This window comes from Chlorocebus sabaeus, chromosome 1, assembly GCF_047675955.1.
Source record: "Chlorocebus sabaeus isolate Y175 chromosome 1, mChlSab1.0.hap1, whole genome shotgun sequence".
Classification (NCBI taxonomy): domain Eukaryota; kingdom Metazoa; phylum Chordata; class Mammalia; order Primates; family Cercopithecidae; genus Chlorocebus; species Chlorocebus sabaeus.
The window spans coordinates 11,008,874-11,030,245 of NC_132904.1; the positions used below are offsets into that span (position 1 = coordinate 11,008,874).

Sequence of the window (21,372 nt, forward strand, 5' to 3'; positions counted from 1 at the left end):
CTAATAACAATACAAAAAAATTAGATGGGCGTGGTGGCAGGCGCCTGTAGTCCCAGCTACTCCAGAGGCTGAGGCAGGAGAATGGCGTGAACCCAGGAGGTGGAGCTTGCAGCGAGCTGAGATCCGTGCCACTGCACTCCAGCCTGGGCGACAGAGCGAGACTCCGTCTCAAAAAAAAAAAAACAAAAAAGACCCAAATACTTCTTACCACCTGCACTACTACCATCCTAAAAAGTATTCTAGGTTGCAGGAACAAACTATCTTAACCGGTCTCCCTGCTTGCTGGCTAGTAATAGCCAGTGAGTCTGTTAAATTCCAAGTGAGACCATGTCACTCCACTCAAACCCTCAGACCCTATGTGTAGTGAAGAATTAATCTTACTTGGAAGTCTGGCCTTTACCCTCGGCTACTGGTAAGTGCCTTCTAAACCCATGGAATGTCCTAACAGGAGCGAGCTTTGGGGACAGGCAACCTCTGGGGGAAATGGAGACAACCAAAGGCCTTAGCCCAAAGCTCCCGCAGGGGCTGAAGACTAAAGGTCAGCCACAGAGCACTATGTGATTAAGCACCAAGGGAATTCGGCACACCCAAGGATCAAGTGAGCTTCCCTGGTTGTACCTCCATCATGGCCGGGAAGAGGTACCAGGACTCCATTGCAAGACAGCAGGAAGCTTCCTTTTACCTTCCTCCAACCCTGCCCCAGGCCTCTCATCCTTTGGCTGGTTCTGGGCATGCTTTTGCTGTAATAAAACCATAATCCCGATACCTTCCTGAGTTCTGTGAGTCACTCTAGTCTATTACCTACTGAAGGTAGTCATGGGGACCCCTGAGCTTGCAGCTGGTATTGAAGTGAGGACAGGACAGACTTGTGGGGACCATGCCCTCCAACCATGTAGGCTGCCAAACTCTCTGCACCCTATGTGACCACCTTATTACAACTGTCATGATCTGCCCACTCTGACGAGACTTCATCCCTTACTCCTCTTTTCACTCACATCAGCCAGGCTCCCACCCCTCGGTCCCAGGAAGCCCCTTCCCTAGATACTCACCAGGTGAACTCCCTCACTTATTAGGCCTTTACTCATACATCACCTCCTTGGTGAGGCCTCCTCTGGCCCCCCTCCACCCTGAAACACCTTTCCTGCTTTACTTTTTCCTCCATAAAAACACTGTCACCGTATCCACCGCACTACAACTGCTGTGTCTTTTTTCTGTGCTCCCCACAAGAGTATCAGCCTCAAGGAGGCAGGAATTTTTGTACTGTGTTCCCTGCTGTGACCCCAGAACAGGGATAGTTTCTGACACGTGCTGAGTGTTCAACAAATTCTTGAACGCATGACTTCTAGTATCCTTTAGAAATACCTTTTAAAAACCAGACCATCACACCCCCACCCTCCGTGAAAGGCCGAGTCTGCAAAAACAGGAAAATTAACTATGTTTGTCTAGATAGAGCCCTTTGCTGAGGGAGATGAAGTTAACAGTCGGCAAGACCGAGGATGTCCAGAGAGCCCTGCGGCCCGGCGTGGGTGAGGCACGGGTGCTATCCCAGCCCTGACACCTCCCTGCTGTTGACTTTGGGAGGACCCCCTTCTCTGGGCCTTGGTCCCTACGTAAATAACGAAGGAGTTGGAGCAGCAGACTCATGGGAGGGGAGGAAGGAGAGAAATCCCTGCTATGAGAGATGCAGAGGGAAGACAGGACCTCACCAGGCAGGGGTGACTTTTATTTGAAGGCAGAAAACACCCTATTTGGGGGTTCATTTATAATCTGCAACAGTTTTGTTTTTGTTTTTTAAAAAAGGGGAAAAAAGAGAAAAACCAGAACCCAAAGGGCCTGGGAAGGAAAGAAGGGTAGCGGGTCCACGTCAGGCTGGGGTCAGGCCACATAGGGGAAGCGGAGCAGCAGCCCTTCGTGAGGCTCCAGTTTCAGGCGTTCCAGCTCAAGCGGGGAGCCCTCTTCACGGCCTGGCTGGGTGCTGAGCACAAGGTCAGCCTTGGTTGGCAGGCTGGCGCTGGCAGGCAGGTCGGAGGCCTGCAGCCCAGCCGAGAGGCCCACATCCCCAAAGTTAAGCACTACCAGAAAACGCTCATTCTGGTCCCAGTGGCGGATATAGGAGAAGAGTCCAGGCCCAGAGGAGAATGTATGGAAGTCCCCATGCAATAGGGAGCGCTCCTTACTCCGCTGGTCACTCAGCTGCCGGAACAAGGAAAGGAGGGAGCCAGGGTCTTCACTCTGGCCCTAAGAATGATAAACACATAGCGGAAGCATGTGAGAGGGTTCCCCGGTACAGACTTCTACAAGCCCAGCCGCCCTCCCCTGGTCATGTTCTACCCATCTAAAACTCTTACCTTCACAGTCATGTTGGCACTTACAGCCCCTGGGATGTCAGGGAAGCTGGACTCATCCCACAGCATGACTGGAGCCTCCACAGGCTGAAATGCAGAGAAAATAGGACTTAAAAAAGGCCTGGGGTCAGGCATGGGGGCTCACATCTGTAATTCCAGCACTCTGGAAGCCTAAGGCAAGAGGATCGCTTGAGCCCAGGCATTTGAAACCAGCCTCAGCAAAATAATGAGCCCTGATCTCTACTACAAAATTTTAAAAAATTAGCTGGGTGTAGTGTCCCTATAGTCCCAGCTACTGGGGAGGCTGAGGAGGGAGGATCACTTGAATCCAGGAATTTGAGCTTGCAGTGAGCCATGACTGCACCACTGTACTCCAGCCTGGGCAACAGAGTGAGACCCTGTTTCAAAAAAAAAAACCCCTGGGCCCACTGTCCCTTATCCCGCTTCCCATTCCCATCCTCATCGATATATAACCTCCCCTACTCATGTCTGGCTTTTTTTTTTTGAGACGGAGTCTCGCTCTGCTCAGGTTGGAGTGCAGTGGCACGATCTTGGCTCACTGCAACCTCTGCCTCCTGGGTTCAAGCGATTCTCCTGCCTCAGCCTCCCGAGTAGCTGACTATAGGTGCTCACCACCACACCCAGCTAATTTTTTTGTATTTTTAGTAAAGACAGGGTTTCACCATGTTGGCCAGGCTGGTCTCGAACTCCTGACCTCAGGTGATCCACCCACCTTGGCCTCCCAAAGTGCTGGTATTACAGGCATGAGCCACCACGCCCGGCCTGGCTAACTTCTGCTGCATGAGTGAGGCAGGCTCCCACCTCAGGGTCCTCACACATACACTGTTGCGCCCCAGCCGAGAGTTCCCAGATGACTGCCAGCCAGCTCTCTCACTTCCCTCAGGTATCTGCTTGGTTATCTTACCAGGTCTCCCATGGCTGCTCTCTATAAAACAAGCCCCATCATCCCCTAGTCTCTAGGCTACTTACCCTGCCTTCTTTTGCATAGCACTGATCAGCAGCTGGCATTTTATTTAGGCATATCTAGTTATCTAACCACCTCCAGCTCTCTTGTGCAATGCTGTATCCTCAGCGTAACAGATAAAAATTATTCTATAAACATCTGTGGAATAAATGAATAACTGGTTCTATAAACATTGTGCTGATGGCAGGGTGCAGTGGCTCGCACCTGTAATCATAGCAGTTTGGGAGGCCAAGGTGGGAGGATCACTTGCGCCCAGGAGTTTGAGACCAGCCTGGGCAACACAGTGAGACCACACCTCTACAGATTTTAATAATTAGCTGTGGCCAGGCACAGTGGCTCACACCTGTAGTCCCAGCACTTTGGGAGGTCAGGGCAGGCAGATCGATTGAGCCCAGGAGTTGGAGACCAGCCTGGGCAACAATAGTGAAACCCTGTCTCTACAAAAATTAGCTGGGCGTGGTGGTGTGGGCCTGTATTCCCAGCTACTTGGGAAGCTGGGAGGCAGAAGTTGCAGTGAGACATAATCGCACCACTGGAATCTAGCCTGAGCAACAGAGCAAGACCCTGTCTCCAAAAAAAGATTAGCTGGGCATGGTGGCACACACTTATCTATGGTACATATCCCAACTACTCAGAAGGCTGAGGTGGGATGATCACTTCAGCCTGGGAGGCGGAGGCTGCAGTGAACCAAGATCATGCCACTGCACTCCAGCCTGGGCAACATAGTGAAAAGCTGTCTTTAAAAAGTCAGGCATCAACAGTAACCCTGTGTCTAAAGCTTGCGAATGCCTTTGTAGTAGTACCACACCATGTATTTCTTTCTTTTTCTCTCCTTTTCTTTTTTTGAGAAGGAGTCTTGCTCTGTCACCCAGGCTGAAGTGCAGTGGCGCGATCTCAGTTCACTGCAACCTCTGCCTCCTGGTTCAAGTGTTTCTCCTGCCTCAGCCTCCTGAGTAGCTGGGACTACAGGTGTGCACCACCACGCCTGGCTAATTTTTGTATTTTTAGTAGAGAATGGGTTTCACCATGTTGGCCAGGCTGGTTTCGAACTCCTGACCTACGGTGATTCACCCGCTTTGGACTCCCAAAGTGCTAGGATTACAGGCGTGAGCCACTGTGCCCAGCCACTGCCATGTACTTCTCCACTTATTTGTCTGGCTCCCTCACTAAGCTATGAGCTTCTGAGGGCACAGAGTCTAGCACAGTACCCACTGTCCAAAGAATAAAGGAATGAATAAATGAATGGTGGCTACCATAGCAAACATCTGCCAGGTACCAGGCATTACCATTAAAAATATGCCCTCATTTAATGCTAATCACCCTTCAAGAAATGCAGTAACACAAGGGATGACTGAAATTCAGAAAGGTAAAATAATCTGCCCAAAGTCACACAGCTACCCAAATACTGACTAGGAATCAAATGCGTTTTCACCCCAAGGCTCATGTCTATCTGCCGCCATCCCCAGAATCATCATAAGATGGATAAACAACCTCCCTGTGATAGACAGCAAGCACTACCTGTCCAGAAAGGGCAGCCGCCTTCAGGCCAATCTCATCCCCATAGCTGAAAACAGGGGTTCCTGGCAGGGTGAAGAGCATCAGCTGGTAGAGTCGGAGAAGTTGAGCCGGCAAGAACGAAGTCAGGAGCCCTGCCTGAGACAACTACAGGGAGAGACACTCTGGTGAGCCCCATAACCCACCTCTGCCTCCGTCTCCCAGCAACGCTTTCTTCTCCCATCTGCCCCCTTTCCCACCAGCATGGTACTCACACTCCAGCTGCACCAGTGATTGCCAGTGGCATTCAAATACTGTGTGACTAGGGATTTTGTATGCTCCCCAGTAAAGCTGGAATCAGACAGGTATGAGCTAGTCAACAGCAAGTCTTTGTTGGATTCGAGTAGGCTCACGATCTGCTGAAGGTCGGAGGAGTTAGTCCCTGCAATCAAGAGCCTACAGAGGGAAGAGAGGGGGTCAAGGTTAGTATAAGAAAGAAAGAACGGGGCTGGGCGCAGTGGCTCACGCCTGTAATCCCAGAACTTTGGGAGGCTGAGGCAGGCGATCACCTGAGGTCAGGAGTTCGAGACCAGCCTGACCAACATGGAAAAACCCCGTCTCTATTGAAAATACAAAAATTAGCTGGGCGTGGTGGCACATGCTTGTAATCCCACCTACTCGGGAGGCTGAGGGAGGAGAATCACTTGAACCCAGGAGGCAGAGGTTGCGGTGAGCTGAAATTATGCCATTGCACTCCAGCCCAGGCAACAAGAGTGAAGCTTCGTCTCAAAAAAAAAAAAAAGAAAGAAAGAATAAAGGTAAAGAAAGTTCTCTAGACTAGGAATCCCCCCTTCTTAGGCCTAGCACTCCACTGAGGGGTTCCCACAATGGAACTCAGTCAGCAGAATGGCACCCGCACCCACCTATCTTCACTGAAGCCCTTGGTGATGTTTTCCCACTCAGCCAAGAATGAGGATGCATCCTAGAAAGAAAAAAGTAGAATCAAGGAACAGGGAATATTACTAAGCTCTGGCTGAGTCCCTCTGTTCTCGCCCAAGCTTTGTCCCTAATGTGGAAAGGGAACTCACCTTCAGATTCTCTATGTCCCGAACCTGGAACCCATCCACGCCAACTTGCAGCCAAAACTGCAGAGCATCCTACAGGGGACAGAAGAATAGAGGACAGACATCAATTCTTAGGAAAAGGCTCAGAAAATTCCAGCCCACACTAAACCTCACCCACCCCACACTTCCCCGGGAGCTGGGGAGAGAGGCCTGCCCCTTGCCTCTGTCTTCCCCACCTGTACTACAAAGGTTTAGCCTTTGGACCCTTCCAGTTCTACCCTTCCACTGATTTTCTTAGTGCTACAGCATTTTAGTTCTCTATTCTTGCCTCTGGCAAATCACACAGCTTCACCTTTGAAAGCTACAGAAAAGGCACCAGAGAAAAGGTACATCCATAAACAAAACTTCGTTTAACACTTAGCATTGGAATGTTAGTGTATCTATTTTAGAGATGAAGAAACAGAGAAGCAAGGAGACACGTCCAAGGTCATTCACAATCAGTGAGCAGCAGACAGGATCTAAAATGTCAGTAAAGATCGCCCCTCTCCCAGTTTCCTGAGGTCTGGGGAAGGTGTGAGCACAATAGCTGCTCAGAGCAAGGCCAAGGATGAAAGATTGAAATTCAAAGCACAGCCCCAGGGCAGTTTAGATTTGAAAAGAGGCCAGTGCTGCAGAATGGAATCCTGGCAGTCATCCTGCACACACCACAGAACTTCACCCTCACTCTCCTATTCTTCCCTTTCTTTCTTTTTTTTTTTTTTTGAGACGGAGTCTTGCTCTGTCACCCAGGCTGGAGTGCAGTGGCCAGATCTCGGCTCACTGCAAGCTCCGCCTCCCGGGTTCACGCCATTCTCCTGCCTCAGCCTCCCGAGTAGCTGGGACTACAGGCACCCGCCACCTCGCCCGGCTAGTTTTTTGTAATATTTAGTAGAGACGGGGTTTCACCGTGTTAGCCAGGATGGTCTCGATCTCCTGACCTCGTGATCCACCCGTCTCCGCCTCCCAAAGTGCTGGGATTACAGGCTTGAGCCACCGCGCCCGGCCCTATTCTTCCCTTTCTCTGGGCCATGTACCCTCTCCTCTGGTCTCCATTTCCATCTGAGACCCTCACGCCAAACCATCCAAAAACATTCCCTCATCAGCATCTTTTAACGGGTCCCCTAGTAACTGGCAAGGCCTAAACTGGATGATCCCAGGGTCCTACCCAAATGCTGGGAGTCTAGACTTCTATCTTAGAATCACAGCTACCAGCAGTGTCAGTATCTGCTTCCATTTTTGTTCTACCCATGCTGAACATGTCAGTGTCCGAGGACCCAGACATCAGGAGCTAGGGTAACATTAAAAGTCCTACTCCTAGCCTGCTGAGTATAGATTTGAGCCTATGGCAAATTAGATACCTTGCTGGTTATACAGGGAATTGGAAAACATCTATAAAATCCTTGGCACAGTCCCAGACACATAGAGTACCCCAGTGCTTATCATTTCAGACTGGGCTCTATTCCAAATACATCAAACAAGAACTGGGAAACCAGTCAGGACAGGATTCCCACAGAGAAAGGGCTTCCTCTCCCAAAAGAAAGAAAAATCAAACTTCCAGACTGACATCTGAGAAGGTCCCTTCCTGTCACTGTCTCATCCTCAGAGTCAAGGAAATAAGAAAAATAAGAGGTCAGAAAAGGAACAAGAAAAACAGGTGTGCTGTTGGCCTATCCTTTGGCTACAGGAGGAGGCATTCCTGCTTGGTCCCAAGGAGCAAAGGGACCCTTAGCTGCAGCCAGGCTGGGTCTACAGGGCTTGCTGTGAAAGGACCATTCCAGCCCCAGCATCTGACTTCCACCAGCCATCAGCTCCAACACTCACCTTCACCTTGGTGGCCACACTGTCAACCTGGGTGGAGAACCACGAGTTCTCACCCCGGTAGTTGGGAGTGAGGTCCAGAATGACATGGATGCCTAGAATAATGGAAGACGCAGTTATGAGACAGTCTACGAGTTAAGGGGAAACAAGGAAATCACAAATGCAAGTCACTGAGTGTTTCCTATCTGTTATTTGGTACAAAAGCTTGAATTTGAACCCTGGCAAAATTCATTCCATTGAAACAGATGTAAGCAAGGAAGGGCCTTAAGATTACTGGAAGGCAGGCCAGGCGAGTTCAAAACCAGCCCGGTCAACATGGTGAAAATCGTCTCTACTAAAAATATAAAAATTATCCCGGTGTGGTGGCACATGGCTGTAGTCCCAGCGACTCAGGAGGATGAGGGACGAGAATCGCTTGAACCCCAGAGGAGGAGACTGCAGTAAGCTGAGATCGTTCCACTGCACTACAGCCTGGGCAACAGAGTGAGACTCCATCTCAAAAAAAAAAAAAAAAAGATATTGGAAGGCAGAAAGTTTATAGTGCAGAGAAGTGGTCCCTGTGTTCCCCACTCCCAAAGTTACCTTTTTAAACATGTGTCTATACTGAGTTGTAAAACAATATTTGGGATTCTTCCCCCGCAAAGAACCTACTGTTTTACAAGTTTAAAACCACTGGTTTAGTAAATATCTACATTTTCCAAATAAAGGCACTAAAGCCCAGAAGTTAAATGACCTGCTCAAGATCCCACAGCCAAACAGAAAGCCCCCCCAACGACTGGACAAATCCATTCTGGGCTGAAAACTAACAAATCTCCCCTCTACCTGCTTTAGGAAAACTCAGAGATAGTTAGGAGGAAACGAGACAGAAGTTCTATCTACTTTTCCTCTGGCCAAGTCCTTTCTAGCTGTTTCCTTGGGAACCCCAAGATACCCACTCTTTTTTTTAGCCGATTGCAAGAGACTGTCAAAATCTTCCTTGGAGCCAAAATTGGGGTCGATCTGCAGCAAGTCGGTCTGAGCGACATCGTCCTTCTGGTTCTTGTGAAGTGGGCCCAGCACAAGGCCCTTCACCTTCAGAGAGCTCAGGTAATCGAGACGCCCCTTCAGACCTGAAATGGGGGGCTGGGTTAACAGGTGAGGCCCCTCTGAGGGGCCCCTGACCTCCCCACTCTCCCTTCTCCCAGAGCCTAAGGATGGGACGGGGAGCGGGGAGGGGGGAGAGGGGGTGATGGGGAGGCGAGGTTGAATCACGAGACTCAGAGGAGCTGATGTAAGGACTCCTGCACATTACTTGAGAAACCGGTTGCAACTGGCTTCTGGCGCCGCGGGGAGGGAGGACGCTGAGTCACCCACCCTCGTGACAGAGTGAGGGGCGGGTCGGCTTTCTTCAAAGAAAGGAGGGAAGGGCAATGTGCCGGGGAGGGGGTGGGGGAAGAGGGAACGGTCGTCGGTACCGGATGGAGGGGAGAACCATCTAGATCGTCTGGGGACAGGGGAGGGGGTCGGTGCAGGCCACCAGATTCAACCCGGGGCACCCAGGGCGGCGGCGCGCTGCACTCACCCGCCAAGTTGCCCGAGCCGTGGCCTTGGAAAGCCTGAAGGTCGCCGATGCGGTAGAGGGCGCCCGTGTGCCACCACTTCTGCGCCGGTAGCTCCCGACAGCGCGGCGCCCGCACGATTATGACCACTGCACCCGCCAGCATGCCGAGCCAGCCGAGCCAGAAGAGCAGCAGCAGCACCCAGCGGGTACGCACCCAGCCGGGACTGCCCGCCACCTTCAGCAGCTCCTCCTTGGACAGGCCCGTGAACTTAGCCGCGGCTGCTGCCTCCGCCTCGTCTTCCGCCACCTTGATCTTCACCAGACCATTCTTCTCCGCTCCCACCACGGCCATGGCAGCCCCAGACGCCGCGTTCATCGGCTGCTTCTCGGGTTCTAACTCATTCAGCTCCACCTCCTTCATATCCACCTCGGTGTCCTGGCTCATGGTGCCTGCAGAACCGGCGACACGACAAAGCTTGAGGTTAGATGGTGGCTCAACCCCTGCCCGGACCCTCGGACCCAGAACGGTCTCCCGGCCTGTGTGCCTCCGCGCAGCTTCGGCTACTGCATCTGCTCAGCAACAGGCGCGGCCTCTGGGAAGGGGCAGCGGAGCCCCGCCCCGGCCCGCCCCTTAAGGTGGAACCTCGGGGACTGCCCCAGCCGTGGACGGCTCAGGGTAGTAAAGTCAGGAACACGCCTCCAACAGTACTTCCTGCGTCGTCCAATTTCTCATCTCCAACTTGTCTAAACCTAAGGTTCTTTTCAACCTGACTCTGGGAAGGCTTGGCACGGAGCCACCTTTAAGTGGACGAGGCCTGTGATCCTCGCCCAAATCCCGAGGCCCCTCCAGTGTCCTTTAGGCCTTATCGCCCCCAAAGGCCCCTCTTCTTCCGTTCCGGCAGGCTAGTAACTACCCCAACACCATCCTCCATTTGCCCCTGGTTCACCGCCGGGTTTTCCCAACTTCGCATGGCTCCTTGCGCTGTCAGAGGCAGCCAGTCGCAACTTCTGCCTTTTCCCCCACCAAGGCTTGCCCTCTCAGGCCTCTGGGACTTGGCGCTAGACCTCTGCTTCCATGCACGGCTTACTCCCACTCGTTTTTCAAGACTCATCTTGAATTTATTTCAAGTAATTCCTCATGCAGCAACTATTTATTGTGTACTCACTACAATACTTTGCTTTGTTAACTTTATTGAATTAACAAGAATCCAGTCTTCTTCACAGTACTTTAAAATGAACGGTTTGGGCAGGAGAGTTGAGGTAGACACCCCCCTTCTTATCCTACCCCACCCCCAGCTGCTAGCACCTGGATGTTTGGCAACTAGGAATCCAGAAGAGACTGATAGGGCTGTAACGAACAGAACAGAGCTAGGTCTCAGAGGCATCCACCTTCTTCCTAGAATAGACCAGAAGATGCCATGGCCAGACTCTTTCCCACCTTGAAAGGTCTATCACGGTCATCCCAAACTCCCCCATGGTCCTGTCTCCCTATCACTTCACTATGTTAGGCCTTGGAGGCAGCTGATACTGCAAAGGCTTTGAAGAAGCCTAGAATTCCCTCCACAGGGTCCTTGGATTGAAGTGGGGCAGAGAAAAGGTTCACAGCAGGAAACTACCGGACATCAACAGCATGAGGTGCCAACACTCTCAGGAACTCCTCGTTCCTAAACAGTGCCAGTTGGGCTACTTTCAGAGAGGAGCTGGAGGAAACCGGTTCTTTCTCCCTTTCCCACCTAGGCTGGAAGCCAAGATTGCTGTGTATTTGGAAGAAAGCAAAAGCCAAGATCTTAAGTAATAGCACAGAGAAAAGGATCATCTTCTGCTGGTCCCCTCTGCAACCCCAGGCAGCCATCCTCATCCCCACCCTAGGAACAAGGGGTGCAGGGGGCAGCCCCTGGGAGAAGGCGAGCAAGTGGGTTCAGATCAGTGCTCAAAGATGATAAGAGGTCCAAGGTGCCCTGCATGTGCCAGATAAGAAGTGCCAACCAGAGGTTCTGAATGGACTTTATCTCGAGCACAAATGCTCAAGGCTGGGCGCAGTGTGACTCATGCCTGTCACCTAGCCCTTTAGGAGGCCAAGGAGGGAGGATTTCTTGAGGCCAGGAGTTTAAGACCAGCCTGGACAACATATTGAGACCCAATTTCTAAATAAATAAATAAATACATACATTTTAAAATTATCTGGGCCTGGCTGGGCATGGTGCCTCACACCTGTAATCCCACCTGCTAATCCCTGTAATCCCACTTCTTACACTGTGGCATGAGAATCCCTTGAACCCAGGAGGTAGAGGTTGCAGTGAGCCAAGAATGGGCCACTGCACTCCAGCCTGGGTGACACAGCAAGACTCTGCCTTGAAAAAACTAACAGGCCAGGTGTGGTGGCTGACACCTGTAATCCCAGCACTTTGGGAGGCTGAGGCTGGCAGATAACTTGAGGTCAGGAGTTTGTGACCAGCCTGGCCAACATGGTGAAACCCCATCTCCACTAAAAATACAAAAATTAATTGGTTGTGGTGGCACGTGCCTGTAGTCTCAGACTTGGAGGGGTGAGGCATGAGAATCGCTTGAACCCGAGAGGCAGAGGTTGCAGTGAGCCAAGACTGCGCAGCTGCACTCCAGCCTGGGTGACAGAGTGAAACTCTGTCTCAAAAAAAAAAAAAAAAAAAAAATCTGTGACTGGTGATGTGTCCCTGTAATCCCATGAGGTGCCAACATTCAAGGGAAGCAAAAACAGGAGGATCACTTGAGTCCAGAAGTTTGTGAGGCTGCAGTGAGCCATGGTGGCACCACTGCATGCCAGCTTAGGAGACAGAGCAAGGCCTCAGAACAAGGTTGAGAACTGTGGGGTCAGAAGCTGTCTTTGAGATGGTCCAACATGACACAGTATCTCACTCACAGACCCTCATGGCTCCAAATGGCTCAAATCAATTCCTTTTTTTTTTGAGACAGGGTCTCACACTGTCACCCAGCATGGAGTGCAGTGGCGCGATCTCAGCTCACTGCAACCTCTGCCTCTCAGGTTTAAGCGATTCTTCTGCCTGAGCCTCCCCAGTAGCTGGGATTACAGGAGGCGTGCACCACCACACCCGGCTAATTTTATATTTTTAGGAGAGATGGGGTTTCACGCGGTTGGCCAGACTGATCTTGAACTATTTCAGGTGATCTACCCACTTCAGCCTCCCAAAGTGCTGGGATTACAGGCATGAGCCACCATGCCCGGCCTGAAGTTAATTCCTTCTGCATGCATAAAGAGGATAACAGCTTGCCTCTCCAATCTTATAAGCTACCACCGCTTCACAGGCACTATCCTCCAGCCATATCAGCCTTGAAACACCTGCCAGTCTCACAACACACCAGGCTTTTTCAGGCCTCTGCATCTTGTACATGCCCTACCTCTGCCATTGGCACTTCCTATTTGTCCACTCAACCTCATGAGTTCCTATTCATTCAAGATCTAGCTCAAGTGACAGCTTTTCTCAATTCCCCAGACAAAATTACTTTCCCTCCACCATGCATCTACCTCTGCTACAATCATGTCCCATTTGTTTATTACATTTCTTTGTCTGGATGTCTCTTTGTCCTTGAAGACAAGTGGCAGGCGCCTTGTGCTATTGTCAATGAACCTGCCTATTCCCTGCCTATTCGGAGGCAGCATATAATAGGCACTTCGCAAGTGGTTGGTAAATAAGTGGATGAACTATGTCAATCAAAACCAATATCTCCCTTCTTAGAAACAACTAAACAGGCTAGGCGTGGTGGATCACACCTGTAATCAGCACTTTCGGAGGCCAAGGCAGGCAGATAATTGAGGTCAGGAGTTCAAGACCAGCCTGGCCACCGTGGTGAAACCCTGTCTCTAATAAAAATACAAAAAGTAGCCAGTCATGGTGATGGGCACCTGTAATCCCAGCTACTCAAGAGGCTGAGGTGAGAGAATCACTTGAACTCATGATGCAGAGGTTGCAGTGAGCCCAGATCGTACCACTGCACTGCAACCTGGGCAACACAACAAGACTATCTCTCAAAAAAAAAGAAAAAAGAAACAACCGAAAAAAACTAGCATGTGAAGACAAAGGCAGGAAAATGGAAAAGAATTTAAATAACACTGTATCATATCAAGATGAACCTGTTACTGCAGGAAAACAAACCAAGACTTGTAACTGTTCAACCAAAATAAAACAAACTGCCAGGCACTGTGGCTCACGCTTGTAATCCTAGCCCTTCGGGAGGCCAAGGCAGTCGGATCAATTGAGGTCAGGAGTTCAAGACCAGCCTGGCTAACATGGTGAAACCCCATCTCTACTAAAATTACAAAAATTAGCCAGGCATGGTGGCGCCTGCCTGTAATCTCAGCTACTCGGGAGGCTGAGGCAGAAGAATCACTTGAACCCAGGAGGCAGAGGTTGCGGTGAGCCAAGATCGCGCCATTGCACTCCAGCCTGGGCAACAAGAACAAAACTCCGTCTCAAAAAAATATATAAAATATAATAATAAAAACTAATAAATTAGGAGATAGAGGACAGGAAAACAAAAAGACTACAGAGAAAAAGACTAGAGAAAGGGACCGGAGGTGACTAGAGAGCCTCAGATCCTGCCATATGTGTTGACATAAAGCTTTATATTTACTATAGGAATGCAAAGAATATAATTTTTCAAGAGTTTAGCCTTTAAGAGAAAGCTGGGACAAAGCAAAGGAAAGAAAGCAGTTTGGCAGTCCAGATGCCAATAAGGTCCACTTTACACTCAGACAGGCAGATGGCGGTGGAGCCCTGAAATGCAGAGGGTCAAGTATACAAAGAAAGTTCCTTTCTAACCCTCTGCTGCAAAAATCCGTCACATGCTTCCTAACACATTATGATTACTTGATCTTAGCCTGAAAATAGCACATTTATTTTTCCTCAAACACGTAAAAAGGAGTGACCAGGTACAGTGGCTCATGCCTTTAGTCCCATTGCTCTGGGAAGCCAAGGCAGGAGGATCACTTAAGCCCAGTAGTTTGAGACCAGCCTTGGCAACATAGGGAGACCCCATCTCTACAAAAATTAATAAATGAGCCAGGCATGGTGGCTCACCCCTGTGGTCCCAGTTACTCAGGAGGCTGAAGTGGGAGGATCACTTGAGCCCTCAGGTCGAGACAGCAGTGAGCTGTGATCAAAATCAAACCATCGCATTCCAGCCTGGCTGACAGAGTGACCCTATGTGAAAACAAACAGGTCAGGTGTGGTGGCTCATGCCTGTAATCCCAGCACTTTGGGAGGCCGAGGCAGGTGGATCACCTGAGGTCAGGAGTTTGAGACCAGCCTGGTCAACGTGGCGAAACCCAGTCTCTACTAAAAATACAAAAATGAGCTGGGCGTGGTGGTGGGTGCCTGTAATCCCAGCTACTGGGGAGGCTGAAGCAGGAGAATGGCTTGAACCTGGGAGGCGGAGGTTGCAGTGAGCCTAGATCATGCCATTGCACTCCAGCCTGGGCAATAAGAGGGAAACTCCATCTCGAAAAACAAACGAAAAAACAAACAACAAAAACATCTAAAAAGGATTTCTTTTTTGAGACAGAGTCTCACTCTGTCGCCCAGGCTGGAGTGCAGTGGCACGATCTCGGCTCACCGCAAGCTCCGCCCCCTGGGTTCACGCCATTCTCCGGCAGACCACAGGCGCCCGCCACCACGCGCAGTTAATTTTGTTTTTTTTTGTTTGTTTTTTCTTTTTTGTATTTTTAGTAAACACGTGGTTTCACCGTGTTAGCCAGGATGGTCTTGATCTCCTGACCTCGTGATCCACCCGCCTCGGCCTCCCAAAGTGCTGGGATTACAGACGTGAGCCACTGCACCAAGCCCATGTGTTACTTTTATAATTAGAAAAAGTTATATATCTTGGCTTACTACAGCCTTAACTTCCTCAGGTTAAGAAATCGTCCCACCTCAAGTGGTCCCTCCCACTTCAGCTTCCCAAGTAGCTGGGACCACAGGTACTTGCACTATGCCCAGCTTTTTTATATATATATATATATATATATATATATATGAAATATGTGTATATATATAATATGTGTGTATATATATGTGTGTGTATATATATATAGTTTGTTTTTCTTTTTTTTTTTTTGAGAAAGAGTCTCAAATAATTTATGTAGATCTTCCCTCTGCCCAGAGATACAGAGTTTAACTCTGTACTTTTTGAGTGTGGGCTGCGCTTAGTGACTCTCTTCTGAAGAGTGTGATGACAGAGTTTTAGAGGGCCAGGGGAGGGAGAAAAGGAGGATGCAGTATTGTGTGATCATGACTGCAGAAAGAGCTGGTGTTGGAGGGTCTCAGTGATCATTTTAAGGTCTCTTATTGCTACTTAGCTTTTTTGATGAGATTAAGTATGCTGTCTCTGATCAGTTGAATATCTGATGTCATTAATCCAAGGATAATATGTTAAAAGTACTGCCCCATCTTTTCCACATATTGACCTGCTATTTCTCTGGTGTTTATCTTTTAGTATTTGGTTGCATTTGAGAGAATGGCTTGCTGCAATGTTGTTCATTTGTCTAACTTACTTGAATGCTGGATACTTTTCAGATGGTGCATTTATTTCTCTTCTAAGAGATGACTTTGGTTCTATTTCTTTCACTCTTTCTGGCTTTTATCCCCACTTTGCATTCTTCAGCCTTTTTACTAAGACAACCCTGATAGTTCTCTTCTTTAGCAGCCAGTGTCCCTCCTGTAGGATTCATAGTAACAATTAATAGTATTCTAACATCGGTTCTTCAGATAGTAACTGCCAAGTGAACTGCTTTGGTTGGAGTCTCTTTCTCTGCTTTAATTTCAGCCATGCTTTGACTCCCAAATGCTCAATACCTTAACCTCACCCATCTTTCATTTTTCTTTTTCTTTCTTTTTTTTTTTTTTGAGACAGAATCTTGCTCTGTCACCGAGGCTGTAGTGCAGTGGTGCAATCTCAGCTTACTGCAACCTCCGACTCCCAGGTTCAAGCGATTCTCCTGCCTCAGCCAAGTAGCTGGGATTATAGGCACCTGCCACTGTGCGTGGCTAATTTTTGTATTTTTTAGTAGAGATGGGGATTTGCCATGTTGGCCAAGCTGGTCTCGAACTCCTGACCTCGTGATCGTCCCACCTCAACCTCCTGAATAGCTGGTATTATAGGAGCATGCAACCATGCCTGGCTAATTTTTGTATTTTTTGGTAGAGACAGGGTTTTGCCATGTTGTCCAAGCTGGTCTTGAACCCCTGGGTTCAACTGATCTGCCTCCCAAAGTGCTAGCATTAGAGGCATGAGCCACTGCACTCAGCTAATGAATTCTTTTTTAAAAAAACTGAAATGCGGTGGGGCTCACGCCTGTAATCCCAGAACTTTGGGAGGCCGAGGCGGGTGGATCACAAGGTCAGGAGTTCAAGACCATCCTGACTAACACAGTGAAACCCCGTCTCTACTAAAAATACAAAAAATTAGCTGGGTGTGGTGGCGGGCACCTGTAGTCTCAACTACTCAGGAGGCTGAGGCAGGAGAATGGTGTGAACCCGGAAGGCAGAGCTTGCAGTGAGCTGAGATTGCACCACCACACTCCAGCCTGGGCTACAGAGCAAGACTCTTGTCTCGAAAAAAAAAAAAAAAAACTGAAATGGCTGGGTGTGGTGGTTCTTGCCTGCAATCTCAGCACTGTGAAAGGCCAACGTGGGAGGATCTCGTTGTTGTTTTTTTTCTGAGACAGTGTCTCACTCTGTTGCCAAGGTTGGAATGCAGTGGCGCGATCTCGGCTCACTGCAAGCTCCGCCTCCCGGGTTCACACCATTCTCCTGCCTCAGCCTCCAAAGTAGCTGAGACTACAGGCGCCCGCCACCTCGCCCAGCTCATTTTTTGTATTTTCAGTAGAGACGAGGTTTCACGTGTTAACCAGGATGGTCTTGATCTCCTGATCTCGTGATCCACCTGTCTCGGCCTCCCAAAGTGCTGGGATTACAGGCGTGAGCCACCATGCCCAGCCAGGAGGATCTCTTGAGTCCAAGAGTTCAAGACCAGCCTGGGTAACATAGTGAGACCCTGTCTCTACAAACAAACAAACAAACAAACAAATAATAACCAAAAAAACCCCCCATATATTCATGAGTAGAAAGATTTGATGGGCATGGTGGCTAACGCCTGTAATCCCAGCACTTTGGGAGGCCAAGGTGGGTGGATCACAAGGTTAGGAATTTGAGACCAGTCTGGCCAACATGGTGAAACTCCATCTCTACTAAAACTACAAAAATTAGCCGGGTGTGGTGGCAGGAGCCTGTAATCCCTGCTACTCGGGAGGCTGAAGCAGAAGAACTGCTTGAACCCGGGAGGCAGAGGTTGCAGTAAGCCAAGAAAAGAGCCAAGAATAGTAAAGATATCTTTAAAGAAAAAAAAAATCGGCCGGGCGCAATGGCTCACACCTGTAATCCCAGCACTTTGGGAGGCCGAGGCAGGTGGATCATGAGGTCAGGAGATCGAGACCATCCTGGCTAACACGGTGAAACCCCGTCTCTACTAAAAATACCAAAAAAAAAAAAAAAAAAATTAGCCGGGCATGGTGGCGGGCGCCTGTAGTCCCAGCGACTCGGGAGGCTGAAGCAGGAGAATGGTGTGAACCCGGGAGGTGGAGCTTGCAGTGAGCTGAGATCACGCCACTGCACTCCAGCCTGGGAGACAGAGCGAGACTCCATCTCAAAAAAAAAAAAAGAAAAAAAAGAAAAAAAATCATATTTTTAAAGACAAATTCTACCAGATAGCAAGCATGTTATTTGGTAAAATAATAATTACCTGTAACTTCAGCATTCTTGGAAGCTGAGACAGGAGGATCACTTGAGGCCAAGAATTGAAGACCAGCCTGGGCAACACAGTCAGACCCCGTCTCTACAAATAATAATAATAATAATAGATAAAGTATGGTTGGGCACAGTGGCTCACGCCTGTAATCCCAGCACTTTGGGAGGCCGAGACGGGCAGATCACCTGAGATCAGGAGTTGGAGATCAGGCTAGTCAACATGGCAAAACCCTGTCTCTACTAAAAATACAAAAAATTAGCCAGGCATGGTGGCAGAAGCCTGAAATCCCAACTCCTTGGGAGGCTGAGGCAGAATTGCTTGAACCTGGGAGGTAGAGGTTGCAATGAGCCAAGATCACGCTGCTGCACTGCAGCCTGAGCAACAGAGCAAGACCCCATACCAAAAAACAACAAAAAAGGACAAGTCCTACCAGGCAGCAGGCATGTTATTTGCTAAAGTAATAATTACCTGTAATCAGGCTGGGCACGGTGGCTCATGCCTGTAATCCCAGCACTTTGGGAGGCCAAGGTGGGCAGATCACAGGTCAGGAGTTTGAGACCAGCCTGGCCAATATGGTGAAACTCCGTCTCTACTAAAAATAAAAACATTAGCTAGGTGTGGTGGCATGTACCTGTAGTCCCAGCTACTCGGGAGGCTGAGGCAGGAGAAATACTTGAACCTGGGAGGTGGAACTTGTAGTGAGCCAAGATCATGCCAGTGCACTCCAGCCTGGGCAACAGGGCAAGACTCCATCTCAAATAATAATAATAATAATAATAATTACCTGTAATCTCAGCATTCTGGGAAGCTGAGGGAGGAGGATTGCTTGAGGCCAAGAGGTCAAGACCAGTCTGGGCAACACAGTGAGACCCCAACTCTACAAAAAAAAATAACAATAATAATTATGTATAAAGTAACAATCATAGTATGCTAAAAACACAGGGATGGGCAAATGTCCAATGGAACAGAAAACAGAGCCTAAAAATAACCCATGCATACTTGAAACAATATATGACAGAGATAATATAATCACTGGAGAAAGAATGAACTATTTACCAAATGGCACTATAAAAAATAAAATTAGATCACTACTTCACACCAATCACACAATTATATTCTAAGTAATCAGATTGGCCGGGCATGGTGGCTCACACCTGTAATCCCAGCACTTTGGGAGGCCAAGGCGGGCGGATCACAAGGTCAAGATATTGAGACCATCTTGGCCAACATGGTGAAACCCCATCTCTACTAAAAATACAAAAATTAGCTGGGCGTGTTGGCGCGCGCCTATAGTCCCATCTACTTGGGAGCCTGAAGCAGGAGAATCGCTTGAACCCGGGAGGCGGAGGTTGCAGTGAGCCAGGATTGCACCACTGCACTCCAGCCTGGCGACAAAGCGAGACTCTGTCTCAAAAATAAATAAATAAATAAATAAATAAATAAATAAATAAAATTTTAGAAGAAAATAAGAATATCTGAGGCCAAGTGCGATGGCTCATGCCTGTAATCCCAGCACTTTGGGAGGTTGAGGAGGGCAGATCACCTGAGGTCAGGAGTTCGAGACCAGCCTGACCAACATAGAGAAAGCCTGTCTTACTAAATACAAAATTAGCCAGGGGTGGTGGTGCACGCCTGTAATCTCAGCTACTTGGGAGGCTGAGGCACGAGAATCGCTTGAACCCGGGAGGCAGAGGTTGCGGTGAACGGACTTCGTGCCATTGCACTCCAGCCTAGGCAATAAGAGCGAAACTCTGTCTCAAAAAAAAAAAAAAAAAAAAAAGGAAAAAGAAAAAAAGAATATCTTTCTGACCTCACGATGAGGAAAGAGTTTTTAAAGAAGAAACAAAAGAGGCCAGGCGTGGTGACTCACGTCTGTAATCCCAGCACTTTGAGAGGCCAGGGCGGGCAGATCACAAGGTCAGGAGTTCGAGACCAGCCGGCCAGAGATCAGCCTAGCCAACATGGTGAAACCCCGTCTCTACTAAAAATACAAAAATTAGCCAGGCACAGTGGTTCATGCCTGTAATCCCAGCACTTTGGGAGGCCGAGGCGGGTGGATCACAAGATCAGGAGATCGAGACCATCCTGGCTAACGTGGTGAAACCCCGTCTCTACTAAAAACATAAAAAATTAGCCGGGCGTGGTGGCGGGCGCCTGTAGTTCCACCTACTCAGGAGGCTGAGGCAGAAGAATGGCGTGAACCTGGGAGGCGGAGCTTGCAGTGAGCTGAGATTGGGCCACTGCACTCCAGCCTGGAAAAACAGAGAGAGACTCCGTCTTAAAAAATAAAATAAAATAAAAATACAAACATTAGCTGGGCATAGTGGCAGGCACCTGTAATCCCAGCTACTCAGGAGACTGAGGCAGAAGAACAGCTTGAACCTGGGAGACAGAGGTTGCAGTGAGCCAGGATCTCACTACTGCACTCCAGCCTGGGCGACAGAGCAAGACTCCAACTCAAAAATAGAAAAAAAAAAAAAAAAAAAAAAAACACAAAAGAATAAACCATTAAGAAAAAGACAAATAAATTTTGCAACATTAAAAGAGAAAAAATTATGCATCTACAACTTGCCGTAACAAACTGAAAAGACAAGCCACAAATAGACATACTATCTGAAACTAATACAACTAACAAAGTAGATGAAACATACAAATTATCACTAAAAATCAGTAAGAAAAAGCACAATAATTCAGCAAGAAAAAAAATCACTGAATAGAAATTCTATTCTGGCCGGGCGCGGTGGCTCAAGCCTGTAATCCCAGCACTTAGGGAGGCCGAGACGGGTGGATCACAAGGTCAGGAGATCGAGACCATCCTGGCTAACACGGTGAAACCCCGTCTCTACTAAAAATACAAAAAACTAGGGCGAGGTGGCAGGCGCCTGTAGTCCCAGCTACTCCGGAGGCTGAGGCAGGAGAATGGCGGGAACCCGGGAGGCGGAGCTTGCAGTGAGCTGAGATCCGGCCACTGCACTCCAGCCCGGGCTACAGAGCAAGACTCCGTCTCAAAAAAAAAAAAAAAAAAAAAAAAAAAAAAAAAAAAAGAAATTCTATTCTAATCACATAATAGAAATAGCCAATTCAGGCCGGGCGTGGTGGCTCACACCTGCAATCCTAGCACTTTGGGAGGCCAAGGTAGGTGGATAACTTGAGGTCAGGAGATCGAGACCAGCCTGGCTAACACGGTGAAACCCTGTCTCTACTAAAAATACAAAAATTAGCAGGATGTGGTGGTGCACGCCTGTAGTCCCAGCTATTCGGGAGGCTGAGGCAGGAGATTCACTTTAACACAGG

At 49.0% G+C, this 21,372-nt stretch overlaps 1 protein-coding gene across 4 annotated transcripts in view; it reads right to left on the reverse strand.

Moving 5' to 3' along the window:
- Positions 1-1,702: 1,702 nt before the first annotated feature.
- The window catches only part of SLC3A2 (solute carrier family 3 member 2), a 29,629-nt gene continuing 9,959 nt past the window's right edge, over positions 1,703-21,372 (reverse strand). Inside the window, exons 2-12 of one of the 4 annotated variants that reach the window (XM_037999180.2) lie at positions 18,863-18,955; positions 18,073-18,165; positions 9,307-9,735; positions 8,681-8,854; positions 7,749-7,840; positions 5,913-5,981; positions 5,748-5,806; positions 5,100-5,280; positions 4,849-4,992; positions 2,349-2,432; positions 1,703-2,238 (exon numbers count right to left, since the gene is read on the reverse strand). In XM_037999180.2, coding sequence (XP_037855108.2) covers positions 1,876-2,238; positions 2,349-2,432; positions 4,849-4,992; positions 5,100-5,280; positions 5,748-5,806; positions 5,913-5,981; positions 7,749-7,840; positions 8,681-8,854; positions 9,307-9,735; positions 18,073-18,165; positions 18,863-18,955 — 1,781 coding nt within the window. In that variant the 3' untranslated portion in view covers positions 1,703-1,875. Of the gene's footprint in view, positions 2,239-2,348; positions 2,433-4,848; positions 4,993-5,099; positions 5,281-5,747; positions 5,807-5,912; positions 5,982-7,748; positions 7,841-8,680; positions 8,855-9,306; positions 9,736-15,826; positions 15,845-18,072; positions 18,166-18,862; positions 18,956-21,372 lie in introns of those variants that run through there. The other 3 variants (XM_073015352.1, XM_037999179.2, XM_073015354.1) reach the window with 3 other exon arrangements.